Here is a 24,789-nt window from a genome sequence, read left to right on the forward strand (position 1 = left end):
CTGCAGACAGGCAGACACACAGCCCCTCCCCTCTCTAGCAGCTGAGCACATTAACAGCAACACAGAAAACTTAACAAAGCGGCTTAAAGAATTTCATGAGCTTAGTAAAACATACATGTTAATGAACTTTATCAGCAACTAGACCAACAGCAACAAAATATCAACAAAATTCGGTGCCAAGTGACCAGAAGTGGAGTGCTGCCCCAGATAACCTAAAAATGTTACCGCTTTCTCATGCTACCCAAGAAAATGTTAAAATAGTTGATATATATAAACCTAGCACAAAAAGCAACGAGAATTGTGTTTGGTCGATTACGTCTTTGTTGTAAAAATGCTTCTTGGCAATAAATCTTACACTGCTGGAAAGCATGCTTTTATTCCCCACATTTACACATTTAATCAGCCTTCCCACCACCAGGCTTTCCACCACCCACAATTTTAGAGCTCACACTGAGCATTGCTTTTGTCGATTAATAATCCCATCAAAGCCATTAAAAAACCCAACTTGACAACTTGATTAGTAAATTAAAATTTAAGATGAATATTTTTATTTGATTATTTTAGACTAAAATGCAGATTTTTGTCATGATACAAAAATCACTTTTTAAGGCAAAAGCAAAATGCTGAAACCCCCCAGAAACTAAACTTTATTTGTACTTTTTTCCATCTACTTGACGTAGAGAGATGCCGGTCTTGTCTTTGATCTTGAACAGCGATTACAGACTGTATAAGTAGATGGGATAGATTTCCTCGTGGTTAAATACCAGACTAAATGGGATTAGGTCTCACTTTCCTATGAGCCCTTCTGAGCCTGACTACAAAGCTTACACGCTCGTTGTGAACACAGTATTGCCTGAGTGTTAGATAACAGGACTTCCCTGTGCTCACAGTCCACAGTGCCACTATATGCTCATGTCAAACCGTTTCTCATTTGATTGAGACATTTTCAAAGGGCTTACCTGGGCAGTAGATGGATTTGCATAAAAGTGTGCTTAAATTAATTTTTGAAACCAGAACAATGACTTCATATGTTTTATTAAATAAATGACAGCAGTTACCAGATGTTTCTGATGTCCCCACAGGCAAATCAGCCACAGTTTGTGTGACGAGTGAGCCTTCACTCTGACTTTGGAAGTAGTGTATAGCTAAAGTTTGAGAGTCAGTATTTTATAAGTTGCTGCTTTTAATTCAAGGAAATACAATAGCTTGTGCATTTAGTTGTGACCTGTCATGTGACTTTGTGTTGTTGTTTAATGTAGTGTTTTTGTTTGCATGTCGTTAAATAAATGAGTGAGGCCAAAAATTTGTGCAAGATTAGCAGAGTTCTTTAAAGTTACAGTGTGTAAAATCTCACCACTACATGTCATTAGATTTCAAACTGAAGTCAGTTGAATCCTGTTTTCCTACGGTAACCTCTGTAGGACAAACAACTATGATGACCATTCATCTGTAGTGAGTGTAGGCTTTCAGTCTGCTGTTCACTTCAGCTTTTAATATGTGTCCATGTTCATTTACACTGGAGGAAGCTGTGAAAGGAGTCTGATACAAATTGGCGAGTCACTGAATCTCACTTCTGTAAGTGATATGGAGATGAGTTGTTGAGGATATTTTGAATTTCTCTGTCGGTAAGCACTGCTGTTAGCCTCTGTTAGCTGTGGTTAGTCGCTGTTAGCTAACAGTCCATTTCGGCTACCCGAAACAGCCCGCTTCTATGTGTTTTTAATGGTTTAATTCTAAATTTAAAAAATTTAGAAAAACATGACTTTTTGAGGAGTTTGTTTGAAGATTTAATTACACACCTATCAATGTATAAATGTGAGTAAAACATTTTTTCTATTAAATAACAAGAAAAATGACTGACTGCATCTTTAATGCTTGTGTAAGTCACAATTGAATTCCATTCAAACTGAGCCAAAATCATTATGAAGAAGCTAAAGTGCTTGTTAATATGTGAAAAGACCTCATTGTTCTCTTCGTCTTTCACTTTTCCACTGCCCCTGTCTTTGTCCCATACATCTTCCCTAGCTTCTGTTAAGGGTCATCAAAGCTGGCTGCTTTTTGGTATTTTTCGCTGACTCTGTCTGGGCACGGTTGGGTGTCTTTCAATTTAGCTCCTTCTGATAACTCAGCCTCTCCCAATAGATAAATATTAAATTAGAACAAATGACTCTCACTTTCTCAGCGAGCAATTGTGTCCTCTTCCCCTGGGTCTTTTAGCGTCAGTCAAACAAGCACGGCTGCTATCTGTAATTGGGAATGGAAAACTCAAAACACACACCAGCACATTCGAGCTGCTAAACGAATGCCCGTTGCATTATCGATAGTTAACAGCTGCCTCCCTTGGATAAGTGGACATTATTCACGTCACTCGTATGTATTCAGAGGGAGGTGGTAGGGTGAGGTGGGGCGATCGAAAATTGCTAAATGCATCATCACACGTGCTTCATTAAAGCCGCCTTTATGAATATTCTTTAAAAATGTGGAGGATAGGATTTCAGATTTAGGCTTTTTAAAATAAAAGCCAGGGGTTTCTTTGCTGGAATGCTCTTGCTTTTACATGATAAGTGCCTCATACATATACACTGAAATAATCTTCTTGCAGGTCCTTTTCATGTTTGTTTTTAGCACAGATTCTAGGTTCCAGAGACTGTTGTAATCCTGTAAGCCTGTTTGAGTGTGTAACATTATTAGTAGGACATGATTTGGATGGCAAAAGACAAGTTAGTTTGATTGGGTGTCGCTCCCGGGGGAACACTTTTGGATGAAGGTAATATTGTGTAGCATCTGACGATCTGGCATGAGTTATTAGATCTTTTGTGTGATGGGGACGCGTTACCATGCTGAAAGCTGCTGCAGATGGCTCGTATCTATCTGTGCCACAGCAGCAGCAGTAGCAGTAGCAGCAGCAGCAAGACCTCCGCTCCGAGCAGTGAGAGCAATATCCTGAAGCAAGCATGCAATTTACTATATCACAGTTGCTAGATCAATCTCTGTAATATTGGTATCTGCCTGCTGGCCTATATATCTGTTTGGCAAGCTATTGGGCTATTTATTTGTTTTCCTGGATTTTTATCATTGCAACTTCCTACATTTTGTGTGTAATATGGTGAAGATCCTCTGTCTTTAAGCACGGAATGCAGTCACTATATATAACCATGTACTGCTGTTGTAGTAATCACTCTGAGGGTTAATTAAGGTTAATTAGTAGGGTTAATTAAGGTAACCCAAAACCCCTCCCAGTAGAGTATAGTATGTATGCCTTTGTGTGTATGTTCAGTGTCCTAAAAGGCTTACTAGTTTGAGGACAGTGTCAGTGGATATGACCATCATCCCACTGCTTGCAATTATATGAGAAAGAAAAGACAAAGGAAGAAACACGGATCTCAAAATATAAAGTTGTTCGAAACAACATATATTATTCCCTTCATTATAGTGAAGGAAGTTGTCAGGTTAGCAATTGGGAACAGGAGGGAAATGAGACATTGTGAAAGTAATGAAGTCAATCACAGGGCAGGAATTATAATTCAAAGCAAGTTACAAGAGACAACTAACTATCAAAGAAAAACAAGACTGAACCTAGCTGAGTACAAAGACAAGGAAACTCACACTGAATATAATGCAGAGAAATACTGGGGAGGCAGGAATGATAACAACCTGAAGACAAGAGGTACCAATATCACAAAACTGTAAAGTATTACAAGAATAATGAACCCGCTGTAGGGACCCAAAATATACCAAATAAGGATCCAGCAAGAATCCAGAATTAAAACTGCAAATACTAGAATTCAGAAAAACAGAAACCCAGATATATGAGATATGTAAGGATACAAGCTCAAAAGCATGATCAATCCTAGGGATCATGATAAAAGTACAGCTCTTTACACTCACAAGCTGAAAGGAAGACAAGGAGTGATGTCAGAGTTGAGGTTTCTGCTTCTGCTTGGAGAAAAGAAGCGGTGGTAGCGGTGGCTCAAGTGGTAGAGTGTTTTGTCTGTTAGTTAAAAGATTGGGTGGATTGATCCTCGCCTCCTACAGTCCATGTGTTGCACTATCCTTAGGCAAGAAACTGAACTCTGAGCTGTGTAACTGTTAAATAAAAGTGATTAAGTATAGATAAATATGATCTATGAGTGTGGATGGGTGAATGAGACTTACAGTAGAAAGTGCTTTGAGTGCTTAAAATGAGTAGAAAGGTGCTATATAAGTACCAGTCCATTTACCATTTAGTAACAGTCACAGATTGGATTTAAACATTTTTTCTGTTAACTCATACTTTATAAAGCAACCCTGTTTTGGACTGCTGCATCCATCGCACTAGAGCTCTCCTTTAGAAAAGCTCAGAGAAGATCTCTCATAGGAGTGTTAATCAGAAGTACCATTCTTTTTACTCTTTTTTTAAGAGTAATATTTTTTGCCCTCGCCTCAGATATTTAGTGGGTACTTTTTGGTGTTACAATAGAAAATAAAACGAGGACTGCACATAAAAATGACCCTCAGGTCAACCTTTGAGTTATATTGTGTCTGTAAATCCCAAACATGGGACAAATAGTTTTGCATGTTGTATTGTAAAAACAATACAACATGTTTGGGGCTGTTTTGTAGTGCATGGATTGTGGATTATTATAGGCCGGCTGAAAGAGGGATCAATAAGTAACAGTATATCGATCAATATGTTGATATTACTGTTTTTTTAGTCACATTCTAATTGCGTTTTAAAATGTGTGTTCTAAAGAATGAATGAGAAATCCATAGAGAGCCTGACCCTGTGCACTAGATAAGGAAGTGGTGGTGGTGAGGGGGGTAATGCATGGCAGCACTGCAGAATCGGCGCTCATCCTTTAGCTGCAGTGTGACCTCTCAGTGTAGACACTGCCATTCATTATCAAATAAGGGCGAGCTGGGAGTCTCCATTGGGTTTGCGTATGGATATTAATGGCTCTTAGTAATTTACATTTCAATTCCAGACACTCTATGAGAAATTAGTCATACTCCAATCACGAACAGGCGAATTGTTCAGGAAAATGATTGACATTTTTCAATTAGTACTCAAAGACAAATTTAATATGTTTAGTGCATTAATTAACTGGAGGAAATGGAAATGACCGGGGCTAAGGTAAAATTTGCATGATCTATTCAGGGTTCTGCTGGGGTCCATTACCCGGCTATGACGAGGAGAGCGATAGAATGGCCGGCCATGTTTGACTGATGTCGATTCAGTTTTGAAGGAAAGATCCGATAACTTTGCTATCAGACCGAGCGCCTGCCAAATTAAAAAAAGGTCATAGTTTCTGCGTCTGAATTCCTCCATGTGTTTGCCGTGCCGTGGGTCTGTTTGAAAAGGTCAGATGATCACAGTATGTAAACAGCGGGGATATAATGGAAGAACCTGCTTCTCTTTTGATTACGTGCTCCTTACTGCTCAGTTACTGCAAGGATGAAATCGAAGCTCTTTGGCCTTTAATTAAATCAGTTCTAATCTACCTTTACAGATTTTATGACATGTTTTTATGGCTTTCTAAGACGTTGTGATGCAAATGGAATTAATTCAAGATGGAAAATAATAGCGAGATAGATTAGATTTAAGAGAAAAAATAAATGAGAACGCATTAGATGATGACAAAGGAGATATCAAAGTGTCCCCGGCTGCAGCTTTGCTCTTGACACGAACACTATTTACTATTTCTGCCTTGTGATTCACCGTGAACTATGAGATTCTGCCTAAGCCCTTTAAATGATGTAGACAAATTTCCCAAGTTTTAACAGAGAAGGAGGAGAATGACACAGTGAGATGGTGTTCTCATAATAGGTGCTACAATCATGAAATATTCATTATGTTTGTCGAGGGTGTGCTTTAAGTTCAGAATAAGAATAGCGGGAATTTTTCAGCAGCAGACCATTGATCCGGCCTGTATCATTAGTTGAATGACTCATCACAGAGGAGTGTTGCTGAATATTGATCATTCACTTGACTGAACCCTGCAGAGCACACTTCCTCGATTATTTCTTCTCCCTTTTTGGAGAAACTGAAAAAAGGGCGGATGCGTCACACATGTTATTTCTTCTTTCTTATTCAAGTTTATATCCAGCTGTCAAAAAAGGACGTCTGAAACGCGTCTTTGTTCCACTGTTTCTTTGCTGCCTCTGAGTTTATCGAACCTTTGTGTTTAGCTGTGGACACACTTTATTTGACACAAAGGTAGGATTTCAGTACTCTTCCTTTTTAGTCTCTTTGTCTTCCACCCCCCTGAATAATTACACTTTATCTATCTTTGATTTTCTTCTGTCCTCATTGGGATGCTCCCACGAGTCACCTCCTATCTGGCTGCTTTTGACACAAGTAGTAAATAACAGTGAGCAAGGCCATAAATCATGGTAATTCCTCCTCCAGACCTCTCGTCCAGATGGATCACTTGTGTGCCTTTGAGGTCCACCTGTGAGTCTTGTATCGCTGGTGTAATTTAAGTAGAATTGTGGGAGTCATGCACGGTAGCTGCCGTGTTTATCACAGTTATTTGACAATAGAGGTCAAATTAAGTCAACTGAAACTTTTGCTATTAAAAAATAATGATTAAAATAGGTTTGTGCTGATGCAGCATGGCCTCGGGGATCGAGGATGGTCAGAGTGATCATATGCAAGACGACGTTTACCTTGTTTTTCCAATAATGCAGTCAATTAATAGTATCAGTGTTGTAGATCATATTAAATTGAATCTGTCCTGCTACAGTAGCGTGCATCCAGTAGCATTTGCAACACCAGCGTGTCTAGGTGTTTGCAGCCACATCCACACACAGGTTCATCTTTGCACGTTTGCACTTTTCTAAGTGAGCGTGCATGTGGGGAGTTGCCACAGTAGATGTTATCACCACAAAATGAGAGGAAACATAGAGTATCTTTCTAATTTTCAATAAATCTCAATATAACTGGGTTTACACAGATTGTAGTTTATGTTTTGGTGAAAGAGTCTGTTTTGCTCAGCGAGGGCAAGCCATAAAGCGGAGGACAGGCAAGTGAGCCATTTTCATGTATAATTTTCACACACAGAAGGAAAGAGCAGTAGAAGCATAGGGATGTTACAACTTAATACTTTTTTATCTGTTCAGCTGATATCTAGCCACTTTTGCGCGCTAACTATTGTAGGCTAAATCCTTTATTGTTGTATGTGAACAAGGCTCTCCCGCTGGTATAATCTACACTTGTTCCCTTCATGCTCGAAGTGAGAAATAAACTCCCTGATGTGTGTGTCTTTTTCACGAAGTAGTCAAGTTTTTTCATTGGTAATGCTGGGTAAACACATACAAACATACATATAGAGTCTAGTTTTTTATTTGTATTTTTTTTCCTGAGGTACCAGTTTGGGGGGGACTTCACAGAATGCTGACTGTGAGCTGCTCTCCCACTTTTAAAATCATATTTATACACCGGCAGCAAACTAATCCCACCAAGCAGAACTTTGGATTGGTACTGTAGCAGCTGCGAGGCATCATCAAACACTGATTCTTCATGTCTCTATTGGCAAAACACAGATTAGTCTCTGCAAGACCTTTCTTTTTAAAAATCGTGCTTTTAAGCGCACACTTCACCGCTCCATTAATGCAGCTGCTTTCTTCACTTTATTTCCAAACCCATTTGTCGACCCAGTGTGCTGCTCTGACAGCTTGGGGTCAAGCATAGATGACCTTTTATCCTGCACTAGACAGGAGGACGTATTTTCAAATATGAAGAGGATACATATGCGCATAACCTTCACAGGCAGTGGTGTCATCAGCAAAACATCTGTATTAATCTGTTTATCAACATATGCTCAATACGGGATTTCAAGTTCAGGCCGGCATTTCATATCTGGTACAGATATTTGAATCTGCACTGTGTTTATCTTAAGTTATCTGGAGTTGGACATATGAATAATATGTATCTAAGAAAACACACAGTGGGTCTCCTGGGTGAGTTCCTACTCACCCAGGTTCATTTGCTGTCAATAAAAGAAAATATTGTACGAACAGAATCTTTTATTTAAACTTAAATTGTCCCTAACATGTTTTTACATTCTGTTTTTGTTCTGTTTAGCCTGTATATGTGCGTTTTATGGGTTTTCCAGTCAGCCTACTTGTGAGAACAAAACACATTGCCATTTAGAAATTCATTATGTGGTTGGCTACCATATAACTCAGCTAGCTTTTATTCAGGGACACTTACCTCTCACAAACAGAATCAGAAACAATACATTGTCAAGTGTCAGATACTGCCAGTCATTCTGTCAGTGAAGCTGGTATTGCAGGGGTGCTTCGAGGTCTTCAGCATCAGTATAACAGCCAGAACAATATTGAAGGGAGCTGTGCAATGCTATAGTGGCTTTCTAGGGGCGGCAGCGGGGTTTGACTTGATAACAAGTTTGTTTCTCTGTACTAGTTTAATATTGCTGGCAACAAGTTTGCAAAGATCTGCCGATTTTGAAGCGAACATAATGCGTAAGACTACGATGATGGAAAAACTATAATTAATTCCTGTTTTTCTCTGTAATCCTAATGACAACGAGAGCCTATTTAATTCTGCAAATGAATAAACATCATTAGGCAATGATATGAATCGCATTCATCTACAAAATCAAGTTTGGAATGTGCCACTTGATTAACTCACTGATCACTGAGCTGAGCATGTAGGAATTTTGTAGGTGAAATAAACAGTTAACCGTCATCATCTTGTTATTTTCGATTAAAATTTAGCTTATGGTGTGTGTTTGCGTGGTGCAGCAATCCATCCATCCATCCATCCATCCATCCATCCATCCATCCATCTCCTTCTCTCCAGTTACCGCCTCCAGCTTTTCTGGGAAAATATGACATATAATACAAACTATGTTTTTTAATATGCCCTAAATTTTAGCAGCATATTGCAGTTGTAGATGCTGATTTACTGTAATAAATCTTACAGTCTTACATTTATAGCTCTATCAATGTGGCTTGAACTAGCATGACGTGATCAGCTTACATTAGATGTTAGAAGTGTGACAACAAACAGGCTAATGCAACTGAGCAGCAGTGTGAGAGAGTGAGGCATCTTAACCCATAAACAATGTGCACGCAGCAGCTTACAGTGCTGCCTACACAGAAGCATGATCAGCTGAGCAGAAGCGGCAGCTTTGTGTGTTACGAGCTGTAGGTCACCTTTGATTTAAAAGTGCTCAGAGCACAGTAGACTGTCACTGCAGCATAAAATGGAGCTGGGTCATCAGCAGTGTTTAGTATAACTCGAATAATTTGAAGGCACGCGGCCCCTGTCCCTACTATTTTGTGGATCACTGGCTCATCATACACTGGATACCGCAGTTCAGAAATACAGCCTTTGACCAGTCTGCTTTCTCTGTAGAGCAGTGTGGAAGTGGGATTGCACAGACACAAACATGAGAAACTCAGGACGCTTTGTTGTGTTTAGAAAAGCCTCAGAGTTTGAATGAAGTCAGTGGAAAAGTGATGATTGCTTGGTGCTGTATTTTTCAGTTTGTTTATACTAGACACTAGCGCTCGGCCAGTTCTGTTTCACTGAATTTTGTACTGTTCCTCCCAAGTTAAACAATCTACTGATGAAAATAGCCATGATGAAGACTGATCATGGCTTCAAATTGGAGTAAAAATACAATAAATTGTATTTTATGTGCCATAAAATAAAATTTACTTATTTACATGTGTTTCACATGTTATTGGAGCTAGCTCTAACCCTCGCTGAGTCATTCCCATTCCCATCCACCTGTGTTAATTGTCCTATGTGCAGTTATAGCAAATGACCAGACTATAAAAACTTAGGGGAACGAGTAGTCGTTTGTCCTCTGTGCTAAGTAGGTTATGCTGTTTCATGTAAGTACACGGATTAATGGACTAATGGTAATATATGGGGTGCTGAAATCGCAGATGTTGCAAAGCAGTATCTAATATCTTTGGCCCACCTTCTGCTTTAAACCCAGACTCTGCTGGAGGAAGTTAAATGATGAACTATTTATATTCCTCTCCCATACAGATAATACGCCGATCAAATTACAGCGCAGTTAATCTGTCGTGCCAAATTTCCAAGGACAAAACAAATGTAGAGGGCTCTGACGCCTCAAAAAACGAAAATGATTTTCTATTGGTGTTTTATTTGGTAATTACAAATCTGCTAGATTAAGTACACAAATCAAAACAAACACTAACAGCATATAAATTAGATTAAATTCCTCAGAAGTTAAAAGTATTATTTTCTTGTTTCATTTTGAGAGGTGCTATATATCTATAAAAACTCCGAACGCCAATCAAGTTTTTTCTAGTATAAAATCTCTTTGAATATTTGTGTTATTTATTTATTTGCCATCATTCTTGTTGAAGCGTAGAAAAGCTTGACATCCATGTGCTGTGCCTTTGAGGGGAAATGGTTTTTGAAAGGACGCATCAAGCCAGCCGTCATCATCAACCGCGGCCCCCCCCTCCCCACACCACAGAGCACCTGAACAGTGCTTCTCTCAGTCCTCGTCACAGGGACGACAGCTGCTGCATACTAAACAGAAGAAACAAGAGCTGCCCCTCAGCCTGAAACACGCAATTATTCTCCGTCGCGCACACAGAGGCGGACCTACATGTTGACATATAAACAGTTACAATTAACTACTGAACGCTCATCCTGGCATTTTAGTTCACAGAACATTAACGGCATCACACGTGACGCCACGCGCTCCCTTTCAGCAAGAAAAATTGACCATCTGTCAAGTCAAGCCACTGACACTGATCAGGAGTGATTTTACTGGCTGTCATGAAATGCATTTTGAATGTATGGTTTTTTTCTCCTGATTTTTTTTCTGTCTGTGATGTGACAAAACGTAGAATTAAGCTAGAATTTGACTCTGTTTGGCTACAATATATGTTTCCAGTCCTTTGAACAACACAGAGTATTCATCACATCACACAAACGAAAGAAAGAAATCAGAAAATTAGGCTCCAAAACATTTCTTAGATAGCACAAAAATGAGTAGTTAGCATGTTATTAAAAGCCAGTTAAGCCCTTGCCTTCCTACCCCATTGAACATGATCAAAAGTGAGTCCCTGCCAGTAGCAGGCTTATTATTCAATATTTCACTCAATAGTGCACCATTGCCAGGTTCACCAGGTTCACCTTTGGAAGGTGTTTCATTAAGATTAAAAGACCAGATTTTTCCACTTTCATGATTGAATAAAAGGCAACGGAGATGAGGCTCAAAAAGACTTTTAAAATGCTTTTAAAAATATCAAATAATAATACTAACGTACTTCATAACATATATTTGGTTTAATTTGATAGCTTAGGATGTCTGCTAGGGCACAAAATCTCCTTCAGCCATTCCTAACACAAACACAGCCTTCAGTAGATAGTAGTAAAATAAAAAGGGGATATATACATATATATATGTATATATCCTTTGCCAAAAAAACCCAGCATGGCATCTTTGTTCTCTTGTCTCACCTCAAAGGAACGTGTATCTTAATTCTCATCAAAGCCCATAGACCTGTTTGTGTTGGAGATTAGCCCCAGAGCTTTAACCACAGAGCCGGCTTACTTATGGCTTTCCCAGAAAAAAAAATATCTCTTTGCCTTTGCTATCTGGATGTACCTCACACTGTCAGTGACCATGTGGAGGCAGGAAAATATGAACAGGAGCTTAGTGTGAATAGAACAAGAGATTAGAGAAACTGGGAGAGTTGGGATGAAGATGCGAATTATTCCAGTAACACTCTTCCTCACCTCAAACCTCTTGTCAGACAGAATGGGAAACTTATCTGTATGTGTCAACAAACTGTGTTTACCCGACTGTATTTGTGTATTTTATTCCTTAGCTGGCAGTACACGCAGTGCTGATGGTGGCAAGGACAGCGGAGGCATGGATATCCACACAGCACCGGGAGCTTTGTTTGACACGAGTCGCCTGCCTCACGGAGATGATTCTGGCTGCAGACTCTTTATTAAAGAAATATAGATTTTTCTTAGTTTCAAATTTGGCTGAGTAAACATATGCAGTGAAATTATAAAAAATATTTGGACCTTGAGATTTTTTTGCAAACATTGATTTAATCGAGATAAAATTGCCGTTGTGTTATTGTGATGAAAGGTAAGTCATGAGCCGAGCTACAGATCCCTGCGCTCTGGACCTGATTTTCTGTTAAGACTTCTCTGTCCTCACCCTGCTTCTGAGAGCTCTGATGGAGGTGACTTCATGATGGATTGTGACTGGAGCGACTTTTCTGGCAGTTCTCCCATCCCTGCAACAAATTTCTGAAGCTCAAAGTAACTTTTCAGTTTTTGCTCGGCCAAATTACCAACTGCAGAAAACTGTTTTACTCTTTAAACATTTGAAGCTTTTTGGAACACTATAAATACTGGAAACGATGCTGATAATGCCAAATTAATACAAATTCGTACAGTCACGAACTCTTCTTCTCTGCCTCTATATCCAACTCTGTATGGTCTATTTGTGGTAGAAGTCTCTCTATTCACTTTTCTAATACATGTGACATTTTCCTTTATCAAGGCACGATTACCTAAAAAACTCCCTTGGTGAATTCCATGAAGCAGCTGGAGAGGTGGAGCATTCTTCAAAATGCTAAAGAGCACTGGCTTTGGCCAGCATGCACCTGAGCGCCCCTCAAGTTATAATCCTAGTTTAATGCACTTACACGAATTAATTACGCTGAAGCTGCCGTCTTCAAAACGATTCATCCTTTTCAAAAGTGAAGTTATTAATTCTCTCTTTTATACCTGTCTTGTAATATGCGATATATAAGCGAGCTAGTGATTAATGTTGATTGAATTAAGAGCCAATTAGTGACTTTTACTTTACCTTCCTAATGGTCCTGTTCTGTATCATTTGGTTAGCTGTGGTCTATTTAATGTTTTTTCCTGTTTTGCTAATTTTTCTTCAAATGCAAACTGTATATAATTATCTTTTGAAACCTCTCCTGACTGGTGGAAGAGAGCCCTTGCTTAATTTCTACTGCATTTACTTTTGTGTCATACCTCTTTTTCATCTCCTACACTGTAAAAACGACTCGAGGGAAAATAGGTTAGCAAACCAGACGTCTTTCAGACACAGATGAATATTAGGATTCAATTAGAGATGTCCAGTATTCACCTAGTTTTTTTCCTTTGTATGAAATTCATATATGGCTCTTAAGGTAACAAATGCTCCACTATGTCAGCCCGACTCTTACCCTTGTCTCTTTTGAAAGAAACACAGGTTGATAAAGAAAGTCCAAAAAGTGAAACAGTGATCCAGATCAAGCTATGGACTGCTGGTTAATGGGTCGTCATTACCTTTGTGTGTTTAAAAAAAGCAAAAGATTCACTGATGTTGATAAGCTTTAATCAAAGTTTAAAGCAGTTGTGAAGATACGAAATCCTAAATATCCTGTTATATGCTGTCATTTACGCCTGTTAGCCTAGAATGCTAAGTTAATGCATTTTCTGTGCTAAAGCAAAAGCAAACAACAGTTAACACAGTAAAAATGAATTGCAGCAAAATAACTGCCGTTTTCTTTGAGATGTCGTTATACTTATTCATAATGTCATGAAAGTGCCCACACTGACCAGCTCACCTGCTCAGACTAATACCTGTGGGAATCAAACCTATGACCTTTCAGTTATACAACTGTCCGGCTAATCTCTTGGGGTTAGAGAGAAAGCTACCGCTGCACCGAGAGTCGTCTGTTCCTATCCTCCAGCTGCTCTGTCATATCCATTTTCACATAGTTTGAGTAGTAAAGGACACTCGGAGTTGAGAATAAACAGCACAGTGAAGATAATTCTGTGTTTTCAGAATGCTCGCGTCTGTTCTTTGTCTCGATTACACCCACTCCTGTGTAATGAGCTTACACCTCCTCCTATATCACGCAGTAACTTTGCCTGTTTTTGAAGTAATGATGCTTAATGCACGCCTGAGATTGTGCGATTTCTATTTTGTGTTGAAAGATGGCTCATAACTGGGTCAATGTGCTTTTAAAGAAAAGTTGGCACAAAGCAGCAAGGCGTCATGCAGTAATCAAATCATTAAGACCCGATCACTTGTCTTATCTTCCATAACAGATGAAGTGGTATATATATATATATATATCTTAAGCATTTTATATTCGAGTTGTTAATTCTGTTCAGCTGAAACACCGATGCTTAGGGAGGTGGTCTGCTCTCCTTAGGTCACAAAATTGAGTGGCTCCTTTGTGGAGAGCTATAAACAATCAGTAAACTGTAGCAGAGTAGAAGGTTTAGTCACAATAGGATTGTTATTCCATCTGCAGTAAATTATATTTGCAGCGTGGCTCTGTTTTGGGACCTCCTGCCCTGCTACAGCAGCGGCAGCAAGACCGGCTTCACAGAACAGAGCAGGCATCAATCACGGTGGACACAACATCAAGTAAATTGGGAATTAGCATGAAAAGCATGAAGGGCGGAGGTGGGTGCGCAAAGAATCTGAAGCAGCTTAAAAAACGCGCCCCACATTAGATTTGCAAATACGAAGGGAATCAGCTGAGCCATCAGCTGATGTACTGTAGGCTGACACTGAGATTTGCTGGCTGAGCTCAGTTCTGTACGCTGCCCCAACTAAACCTACGCTAAAACATTTAGTCAAATGCGCATTCCATGAAATCGCAACCCAGCAGAGCATATAAAATGTCTCTATAGTGGCATGCTACAAAGTGGTGCTGAATAAAAAAACTCCAAACATTAAGTTGGTTTTGGAATTTTGGAATTTTGTGTCTGTAGCAAGATGTAAGATCTTCTGCACTAAATTAGTTATAAATTACACACTCTTGAATCATATTGAGGTCTCACTGGGTCTGTCAGCTCTGTCAGTGTATTTCTCTCTGTGCGTCGTCTTTTCCTCAGCGTGATCCTCCATTTTTCTCACCACAGTGGGTGTTTCTTACTTTGTGTGTCCCGTGTGATCTGACTCAGGAGAGGTAACACTTTCTCTGCTAAGTCCATTCCCCCCTCCCCCCGCGATAAGATGATCTTGATAAGACATGAAGATAGCCTTCAGCTACAAAAACTCAATTTCCTTACTCCTTTGGGGACATTAAACCATTTCCTTTTGCCTGAAAAAAAACACAAATGCAGGAATTCACATCAGCCTGGCCCTGCATTACAGCACCTTTTCCACCTCATTGGCTGGCCTTTCCAGATGCTATCAATAGGCAGGTGATTTTGGTGCAGCCCATAAGTTCTGCATTGCAGGGGCATAGGCAGTAAGCACAGATTGTGGTGCAGGTATCTATACGTTGTTTTTAGATTATCTGTAAAGCAATGGTCCCTGACTTAGAGGCAAACTCCTGAAAGCACAAAGTACTATAAAATATAGAACACCCTCCTTTCTGGAGGTAACAAGATTTGGAATGGTGTCATGCTTGGATTACAAGAAATGTCTAGTCACATATCCCTTTGCTATCAGACCAACAAAGACTGTGAGTGAACACTCGCATATAGATTAGTAGTCTGTTTGTCTTTTGTAAAAACCTCCCTTTGGGCACACCCAGTGATTAGCAGCACTTGTCTTAGTGTTATAAAAATAATAAAATAACGCCTCTCAGTCTCTGGATGGCTGGCTGAATCTTTTAGCAATTATATGAGGCAATACAGGAAAAAAACCCTCTTTGAATGTTGTCTGATTGACAGGTCTATACAAAAGACAGGCATATAGAAAATTTTCATTTGCACATACCGCTGTAAGCTTCAGCAAGTCAAAGGAAAAATGATTTATACCAAATTTATAAACACTCTCTTACATCCTATCATTTACGCCTATTTAGGAGCTGATTTAGAAAGCAGAGTTAATGCATTTGCTGTGCTAGAGCGAGGGCAAACAAAAGAACAGTGTAAAATTTAATTTCTAGCAAAATAGCTGTCTTTTGCTTTGAGATGTACTTAGACTTGTTCAGTGTTTTTTTTCCCTAACATAATGCTTTTAAGTTGAGAACAGAGGAAAGGAAACTCACTTAAAACAATTCATAAGCAAACAGTGTCAAAAGTTGTAACAGATGTAGGAATTTTCTTTAGTTTATTTTGTTAGCACAGCTGAATTTGGTTCCTGTTGTTGCCAGGCAACAAATACCATGCTAGAGAAAGCTTGTAAGTTTTGGCTGTTATTGCCCAACAACAAAATCTTGCCCATGTAAGTAAAAAAAATGTAATCATGCAGGCTTAAAAAACTACTGCATACAGATTTCTGTGCTGAAACTTTTTTTTTATGACTTTTTATTCCAGTGACTTGCCTGTAAAATGTCTGCAGGGTGCTGCAGCACAGTGATGAATGGTTATATAGCACTGATCCCACTCCCTACTGTCACCATTCATATGGTAATCCTAACTCAAAGCACACCCACTAATTACTGATACACTTGGTCCCTATTCACTGCAGTGACCAGCAGACACATTCGAGACCCAAAGAAAGAAACTGAAGCGATGGGCGTTTATGTGACACACAAATTCATATGTTCATGTTTGGAACATGAGGATATGTGTTTTAATTGGTTGCGCAAAAAATAAACAAAGAAAACAAACATAATGAGCAGGAAAATGGTAGATTTATTCACGTAATGACAAGAGACGTCACACTCAACAAATCCTGACTAGAAATCAATGGAAGAATTCCCAGATACCAAAAATGGTGGTGGTTCTTCCTGCACCACCAAGGAGCTAATCAATAGCTAAACGGGAAAACCGATACTGTTGTTTGCAGTGATGCACGTCAAGATACGTGACAGTTTCAACTGTGTGTTAGCATGTGTTCAGTATCTACTTGTTGTCAAAGTGCAGACATGTGTAAGTCGACACACTGCTTTTCCTGGCTAATGAAAATTTTTCTGGTGCTCTGGCAGAATAGAAAACACACATGATTTATTGGCTGATGTTAGCTATTTGCCAGACTATTGATAGCATTTATAACTGCCGATAAAAGAAAAGACAGGAGAAACACCTTCCAGCCATGTTTCAAGTGTTGACGTTGCACAGTTTGTCCACCAGAGAGCACTCTGCAACTTCCCCTGTTAGCAAAAAGCCACAAACAACAATCAGCTGATCCAAGCAGAGTCAGGCAAAGCGTAAATAAGTGCAAATAACAATGTTAGGGTAATCTGCGTATTTTTCATGCATCTGAAAGAAAAAAAACTTCGCGATAAACCCAACAGACAACGAAATATCGCATTTTAAATGACCAAATATTAGTATCGGTATTAAAAATCCTGTATTATTCTGGCTCTAATAAACATGACTGCATTGTCACAAAACTTTGTACATAGCCTGCAGGGAAGCGTAAAGAACCCCCCAAACCATTCAACCTTATTTTGAAGCAACTGGTGATTTTATACTTAGTGTTTTTATGTCCCAAAGCCCATGAAAATAAAAGTTATCCCCACCTGTTTATAGAGGAGCATATTTTTGACAGCCTGAAATAACTGGCAAGGCGGAGGCAAGACTGGCTTCTAAGAACTTTGGTAAAATTATTATATATATATTAAAAAAAAAAAAATCCACTGTAATCAGCTCATCCACACTCTTCCCACAGTTCAGTTAGAAAACTACTTTCCAATTCTTTGCAAGACCCCTTATTGCTGTAGGCTATGTTTTGAGGGAAAATGGAAATACCGCTTTATTAATGCACGGCAGAATCCAAAGTCACATGCAACTTGTGTTTTCATGTTTATATGGCTCCATGAATAAGACATTGTAAGAACATAGTAACAGACTTTGCCAGATAAAACATGACATTTACATTACATTGCATTTGTAAAGCCCTTAAACCCAAGGGGTCTCTCTTCTTAGTACATTAGCGTGGAATCTCACTGCGTCAGCCACGTTTTACTAGTCTGCCAGCACGTTTTTCGTACGCAGCCTATAGTTGGATTACTGCCATCTTCTGGTGGTAACAGCACAGCACCTACTACCGGGCGCTGGTAGTAAGAAATATGTAATGTAACACATACAAATTGCAGTAAACATTTTTAAACTATTTACAATTTAATGTTTATTTGAAAAATTGAAAAATGTGACCATCCCTAATGTGCATACCTGCATATAGTATAAGCATATTTTATAGACATACTCTAGTGTAACGGTGAACTGTACAGAAAGATGCAAAGACTTTGATAGTGCAACATCTTGATTACCCAAAAGGGCCCAGTTGACTTTTAGCACTCCTGACAAGAGCTGAATTTCATTAATGAACATCAGATGACTTTGGGATTATTAGCTGCCCTGTGTATGTGTGTATGAGTGAGCGTGTGTATGAGTCTATGCCTGCCCTCCCCTGTGACTAATGTATCATATGCGGCAGCAGGGTCGTCTATAAATAACAGCATGATGTTCACTTACTAAGAGGGGGGGGTGACTCGTGTCTTGCAGATGGATGAACGGGTGGACTATGTGTGTATGCGTGCGTGTTTTCTTCTCTATCTCCTCGCTTGCATAGTCTAAGCGGTCAGTTAAGTTTTGGGGGTTTTTTTCTTGAGCAAATCGTGTGCAACTCAATATTTGGCCCACACACTCGCAGAGCGCCTGAGGCTACGGTACACAGCAGTTGCACGCTACCCAGGCTTGTGCAGTGCCGTGGCTGATCTGTGTTTACCACATGCAGGATAGGTTGGGGTCTTAGTTCATACAACCTTGGGAAACAATAACAACACAGCTGTACTGCTGAGTGAGTGGGCATGCTTTGGCAGACTAATGTCAGATTATAGCTGAAAAATAGCAGGATGGAGTTGGGGTGCTGGGTTGGCAACTGAGGCAGGTTTTCTCAGTCCTAAAGGGAAAAGACAACTATACAGAGAGGTTAATTATAAGTGTGTCAGCATTAGGAAGAGTCTAAAAACTGGCAATGGCTGATATCTTTGGAAAGACGTGCGTGTGGTGCAGCCCTAATGAAGTTATCATTAATGAGTGAAAAGATTGTGTAGAAAGTCAGATATTCCCATTTATGGTTGGGAATCACAATATGATATTGATCACAGTACTGAAGTCACAGTTGTGAAAGATGCAGTCACAAAACAGCTGACTTTAGAGTGATGATTTCATGTGTTCACTGTTAGTTTATTGATACTAGTTCAGATAAGCTGCTCACTTAATACTGCATATTCATGTACAAGACTACCAAGCTAATACATGATGTGCTGCGTTGAAATGGGTCCAAACTATGCTTACATGTACAGTGACAATAAAAAGAAAGGCAGTGTAATCCTTTAAGCCCTGTATCCGATGACTATTGAGAAACATGTTTATTCCCTGTCAGCTCTGCTCACTTACAAATGGGCTGCACCGGATTCATCGTGAGGCTTTTCTATATAGAAAGCTTCCGGAATCAGTCTGTCTCCTGTTCAGTTTCTGGGGTATACTTGACATTTTGAAAGTAATGTTGTTGTCTTGCAATACTTCTAATATATAAGCAGCAGTTTTCACAGCCACACTGCAGATACCCCTCTGTGGCACTGCAAAGGATAGAAGGAAGCAAGAAGAATTACAATTATGAAGGCAGAGCATAGATTTTGGATACAGATACAAAAAATTATGTGTTACATAGTTAGTCACACAGCATGTAGGACATTTCCACATGTGGCAGTCAGCCTTGGGCTAAAGCTCATTCTTAGCCTAAAGGATAGGCAGGAAGGAGCCTATGATTGCATTCATAACCCCCCTGCTTAATGCTATAAAGAATAATATGTCAAATCTTAACTGAGTTACTCTGAACACTCCTATCATAATAATATCCGAGTTGACTCAATGGATCTCAAAATGTCTTATGTTTCAATTAAACAATGTTAGAGCACATTTGAAGGGATGAATATGTTCCTCTTCAACTTCAGCCTGAAACATTACAGCAGGGCTTCAAAAAACGCCTTTGTCTGCTGGACGAATACCTCACTGTGATAATGTGAAAAAAAAGCCCTGTTTGCACAACTATTATTGTCTTCTCCGCACAACTGCTCCTTTGTCAAACTAATGATTTCCTTCCCTTTGTCCACAAGTCCTGTGCAGGATTTGCATGCAGAAAGTTAGAAAGAGAAAAAGCTGCAGTGTTTCGATTTAGTCCTTTTTCACCGGATTACAGAAATTTGTTGTGAGTTTGTTCAGCAATGAACGCATTCCCAGAACCTCAGACAATATCTCCTGAAAACAGCTGTGTTGAGAAACTCTGATTTTCCATGTGCTTATGTGTCCTAGCGTGCTCCCCCACCCCCTCGCCTTTCTCTGCAAATGGTACAGTCCATTTAAAAAGGCGCTTGTCATCTCTCAATGCTCTGTGTCCTTTCAACAGTCAGCTGCGGGGAGCACATTTCACAGGGGCAGTGCTGGCGCTCTAATGCACACACAGACACACTCATGCTGTTACCGAACTCTCAGAGACACACACACAGGCATGCTCGCACACTGACACACTCTCACAACGCACACACAGCCTCTGAAACGTACACTCCTTTCAGCAAACACACATTTCCCCTGAGCCGGATGCCTCTCTTTAAGGGAAAGGACTAACTGCTCTGAGGATTTAACTTGGCTTTCTCATAAAACAAAAAGGGAACAGGAGCAATCAGAACAGGGGGAAAAAAAGGAGGAATTTATTTGGGGACACCTTCCTTCCCAGGAAATGGTCAACTTGTCAGCATGACACCTTGTCTGGATTCCCCTCTCTTCCTCAGGCAAAAATCCTGAAAATGATGGATGACAACAAGCAGCTTGCCCAGCGCATCGATGGGGCCATTCAGTCAGCCAGCCAGGAGGTGACCAACCTGCGGTCAGAGCTGAGCGCCACCAGCCGCAGACTGGCCGAGCTGGGAGCGACGGACTCCTCTGCCAGCGTGCTTGAGACCCTGCAGCACAACCACAATGGTAAGAGAGCCGCGCTGAGAGTGAAGTGACGGTGTCTTCTTGTTCTTTTTGCCGAGAAGCTGTGAACATGTGGAGAAGGATGAGTGCGCTCTCATTCAGCTGTGTGTGTGTGTAGTCTTGCAGTGTGTGTCTCGAGTGTGCGGCTTATCATGGAGGACATCCAAGAGTGAAAAAAGCCTCCGCTCGTACCTCTGTTCATGGGAATAAGTGCATTTCAGAGTCAGCAAGAGAGCGGATGAATTGAACAAAAGAGGGGTTTATGTTGACTTGTGTCCACTTTCAGTTCTCCCTTAAAATCCCCTCTCATGTTGAATGATTAACCCCCTTAACCTTTAAGAGGAGAGGGGGGCGGGTGTAGTGCTGCACTTCAGTAAGGACAGAGTGGGTAAAGTTACAGCCTCTTTTTACTCTCAGGCACTCTGTGTGCTAGTTCAGTCAGTTCTCCCCTAACCGGGCAAAGGATCTGCGTCTCTTGAGGAGGAAGGGAAAGGGGGCTGGTTTTAGGGTTGCCGTGGGTTACTGTTACTGAGAGCTGTTTGAATGGGTGCCCAGTGTGTAGAGAAAGCTGCCTTCTGCTTGTGTGTGTGTGTGTGTGTTGCAGCTGCTTTATTTGCCCTTTTCCAAGTTTTATCTACTCAGTTTGACATATAGATAGGAAACAGATGGGAGTTTTTGTTTCTGTGCACATGCATAAGCATGGCTGACTGCATAAGCACGCGTGGCTAAATGTGTGCCCATGGGCTGCCGTGTCCCTTTAACTTCTGGCACACGCACATTCTCACACTCTTGCTCTTTCCGTAGCAGTCAGCTGGTACAGTGAGCGGTCTGATAGGATGCGTTCCATCCGGGCTTTGGCAGCACTCTACTATGAAACCACATCTCTCGCAGACACTTGTGAAATCAAGCTCAGTAATAGGCCTGCTGTACTGCACTCTTAGATTAAAACACTGTTGGTGAACTTTCCTTTAGCAAAGACAGTGAGTCATTTGGTCCTCAGTTGACCTCTGTGGTGCTTTTTAATAGGGGAAAATTTGAACACAGGCTGTCGTATACAGCTGGTCAGGAACTGTTTGGTCATGTGTCAGCTTTGTTTTCAGTGGACTGACACTGTAGCCTTGCTGTTTCTTTGTCAGTGTGTATGTGCCTTGCATTATCCCTTTAACCCTGATGCATGCTCACATTCCTGCTGGTTTCCATAGCAGTGTGTGTACCAGCGTGAGAGACAACAAGCACTCCTCTGGGAGGGTTTGAGCACTGATGTCATTGTCCTTTGGTTGCTGCTTCTCAGCTCAGCTGAAATGATGACTGAGTGATGTGCATGAATCACGTTCATGAACATTCATCTGTGTGAATATTCTTTAAACCTCCTAAAGAACACTATCGGTTTGCTCGTTCTTACGATATTCCCGATGCTTCTGAAATGATACACCACAAGAAGCTGAGCCCTATCTGTGGATCTCTCAGAAGATGTATTTTGTCAGACACAATTATGTGCAAATGCAGTGCTAAGTGGTTCTGAGTGCCCCCGATTTTCAACATCAAAAATGACATGCACACATGTCCTTTTGATACTGAAGATTATGGTTGCCAGTTCCTGCTTTTGTTTGCCCTGTGCATCTTCCCACTGTCATTGTGTTGCTGTCAATAAGTCTATTCTTTTTTTTTTCCCCACCCACCTCTTGCTGTCTGTTCTCTCAACCCCCTTTTTCTCCTTGTAGCTCTTCTTTACAGGCTCTGGGTGTATAATAGAAACGGCTAGGGATAGGAGGATTAGGTAATTTATCACCAGTGGCTGTGTTGGGAAGGGAGGTGTGTGGTAAGGGTCGCCGGTTCATTGCACAGCCGGCAGACTGGGAGTCCTGAGGGAAGCTGTGTTGGGGGTGCTATCTGGCACTTCAGATCCAGCAGCACTAACCTTGCTAGCAGGCTAGCTTACCTTAATTGCATTCCTGCTGCCTGGGGGGCTTACATTTGCATGTTTCATTCTTCCCGGCAAGTGCAAAGTTATGAGGAATTGGATGTACTTGATTATCTTCTTGTAGTTTTCCTCAGAGAATTACAAGCTCACAACTGTTTAGAAAACACAGAAAAAGACCACAAGATTTAACCTCACTGTCTTCCTCAAATGATCTTACCTAACATGTCCTCTGAGCTCACAGTTATCCTCCTCGTAGTCCCCGACAGCACCGCATTTAACTCTGAAGGATGTTAAGCATCCATGAAACTGACCCCAAAGCTTCTGTCTGTGTGTGGCATGAGTTGGCATCATTGTCATTTTCTCTTTGTGTATGGGAGAAAATATCACTATGGAAAGTTGCAGGGTGAGTGAAAAGTCCATTCATATTGTGCTCATATTTCCCTATTTCTGTACGTTGACCTTTGCATAGACGTATTTTTGAGATGTCTTTTATTTTACTTTTTTTCATAGTGGTCAAGAGACTTTTTATTTTCCACATACACTTTTATTAAGGTGCATACGTGTGGAAAAAATCATTCCATCTCCTTACTCTAGTCTCTGCGCTACACATATAACCACACACTGGATCCGTTGGGGTTACTTTGATTATATGTGGCACAATTAGCACAGGTAAAGTAATTACTCAAAGTGCTGGCACATTAAACTGGTTCTTATTCTTATTTACTTTAACTAGCAGAGTCTTTCATACATGGTGGGATATCACCAAGATCCCCAGAGTTTACTGACAGTTGCTGACACTAATAAAAGCGCATTGTGGATCAAACGTTTGATATTTTCCGTCACTAATTATATTCCAACCATCACTTGTGAGCACTGACGATGTTTAGTTATGAATCATCTAAAGGTCAGTCATATTGTACTTAATGACTCATACAATTGGGGTAGTTGACAGAGGGGGGGGGGGGGGGGGGGGGGGGTATTTTAGCCAAATATTCACGAGCTTTTTTGCCAACACATAGAAGTCATGCTTTTCTGTCTAAAGCTCATCAAAAATTTTACATGATGTCGTGGCGCAATCATTTCAGCTAATCACAGATTTCATCCACTCGATAATTGAAAACACCAAAAAATGTTTATGATTCAGGAAGGGTTATCCAGGATATCAGGAATGAGTAGAGCCTATTATATCATTTAGCATGGAGGATTTGCTGTCTCTGTACATCATGAACGCACAGACAAACTCTGCATGTTAAAAAGCTACTGAGACCGCTCGTGTTCTTTTATTCTGTTCATGAAAAAGCCTCCTTGGCCACTGACATTAAACAGGATTAAGAATATCGAGAAGCTATTTGCTTAAAAAGCGGTTACTCCTTTGGAGATGGAAGAGAAGAGCGACCTTGATGTAACAAGACTACTCATTCTTTTAAAGCTATTAGCTAGTACTCGAATTGGAATGAAATAGGTGTCGGTGCTTCAGAACAGCAACTGCACAGGTATTGGTTTAACTTATGTTTAACCTTACAATAATTACACCTTAAAGCAAGCTGGGGGAAATCTGCACTCTCAAGCTGATGTGTTCTTGCGACGCCGCCTGCATTCGTCAGTACAACATTGTGTGCGGTTGAGCTTTTCTGTACCAGCAATGTGGAAGGACCAATTGGCATCTTCCGAATCTCACTGAGAGTAACAGCCAGCTCAGAAACTCCTTCCTATGTTTTACTTGCTGTGAAACAAAAATGTATACCCCATCTGTTCCTAACACTTCCCTGGTATCATCTCGCAGGCTTACTAAGGTAACGTGGCATTTCAGCGAAATTACTTTGGTCTGTGATTGCAATTTTTACACGTGAGTGCAGATCTCTTTCTGCTCAGTGGGGCTCCTGTCATTCTGCGTGCAGCGTTACCAATCAGTTGTCAGTATTGGAGAGACACTACTTCCACAGTAAATGCTTCATTACCATCAAGAAGAGCAGCTTGGAGATTTGTATTCGTCTGGTGTACAGCGAGTACT

The 24,789-nt window shown here is 40.4% G+C and overlaps 1 protein-coding gene across 3 annotated transcripts in view; it reads left to right on the forward strand.

The window, feature by feature from the left end:
* LOC100696443 (kazrin) overlaps window positions 1-24,789 on the forward strand; it is a 174,673-nt gene that overhangs the window by 39,642 nt on the left and 110,242 nt on the right. For all 3 annotated transcript variants that reach the window (XM_025901300.1, XM_013271124.3, XM_025901301.1), the window contains exon 4: window positions 20,671-20,860. In XM_025901300.1, coding sequence (XP_025757085.1) covers window positions 20,671-20,860 — 190 coding nt within the window. The remainder of the gene's footprint in view (window positions 1-20,670; window positions 20,861-24,789) is intronic.

The sequence above is a fragment of the Oreochromis niloticus genome, linkage group LG20, assembly GCF_001858045.2.
Source record: "Oreochromis niloticus isolate F11D_XX linkage group LG20, O_niloticus_UMD_NMBU, whole genome shotgun sequence".
In the NCBI taxonomy this organism is placed as follows: domain Eukaryota; kingdom Metazoa; phylum Chordata; class Actinopteri; order Cichliformes; family Cichlidae; genus Oreochromis; species Oreochromis niloticus.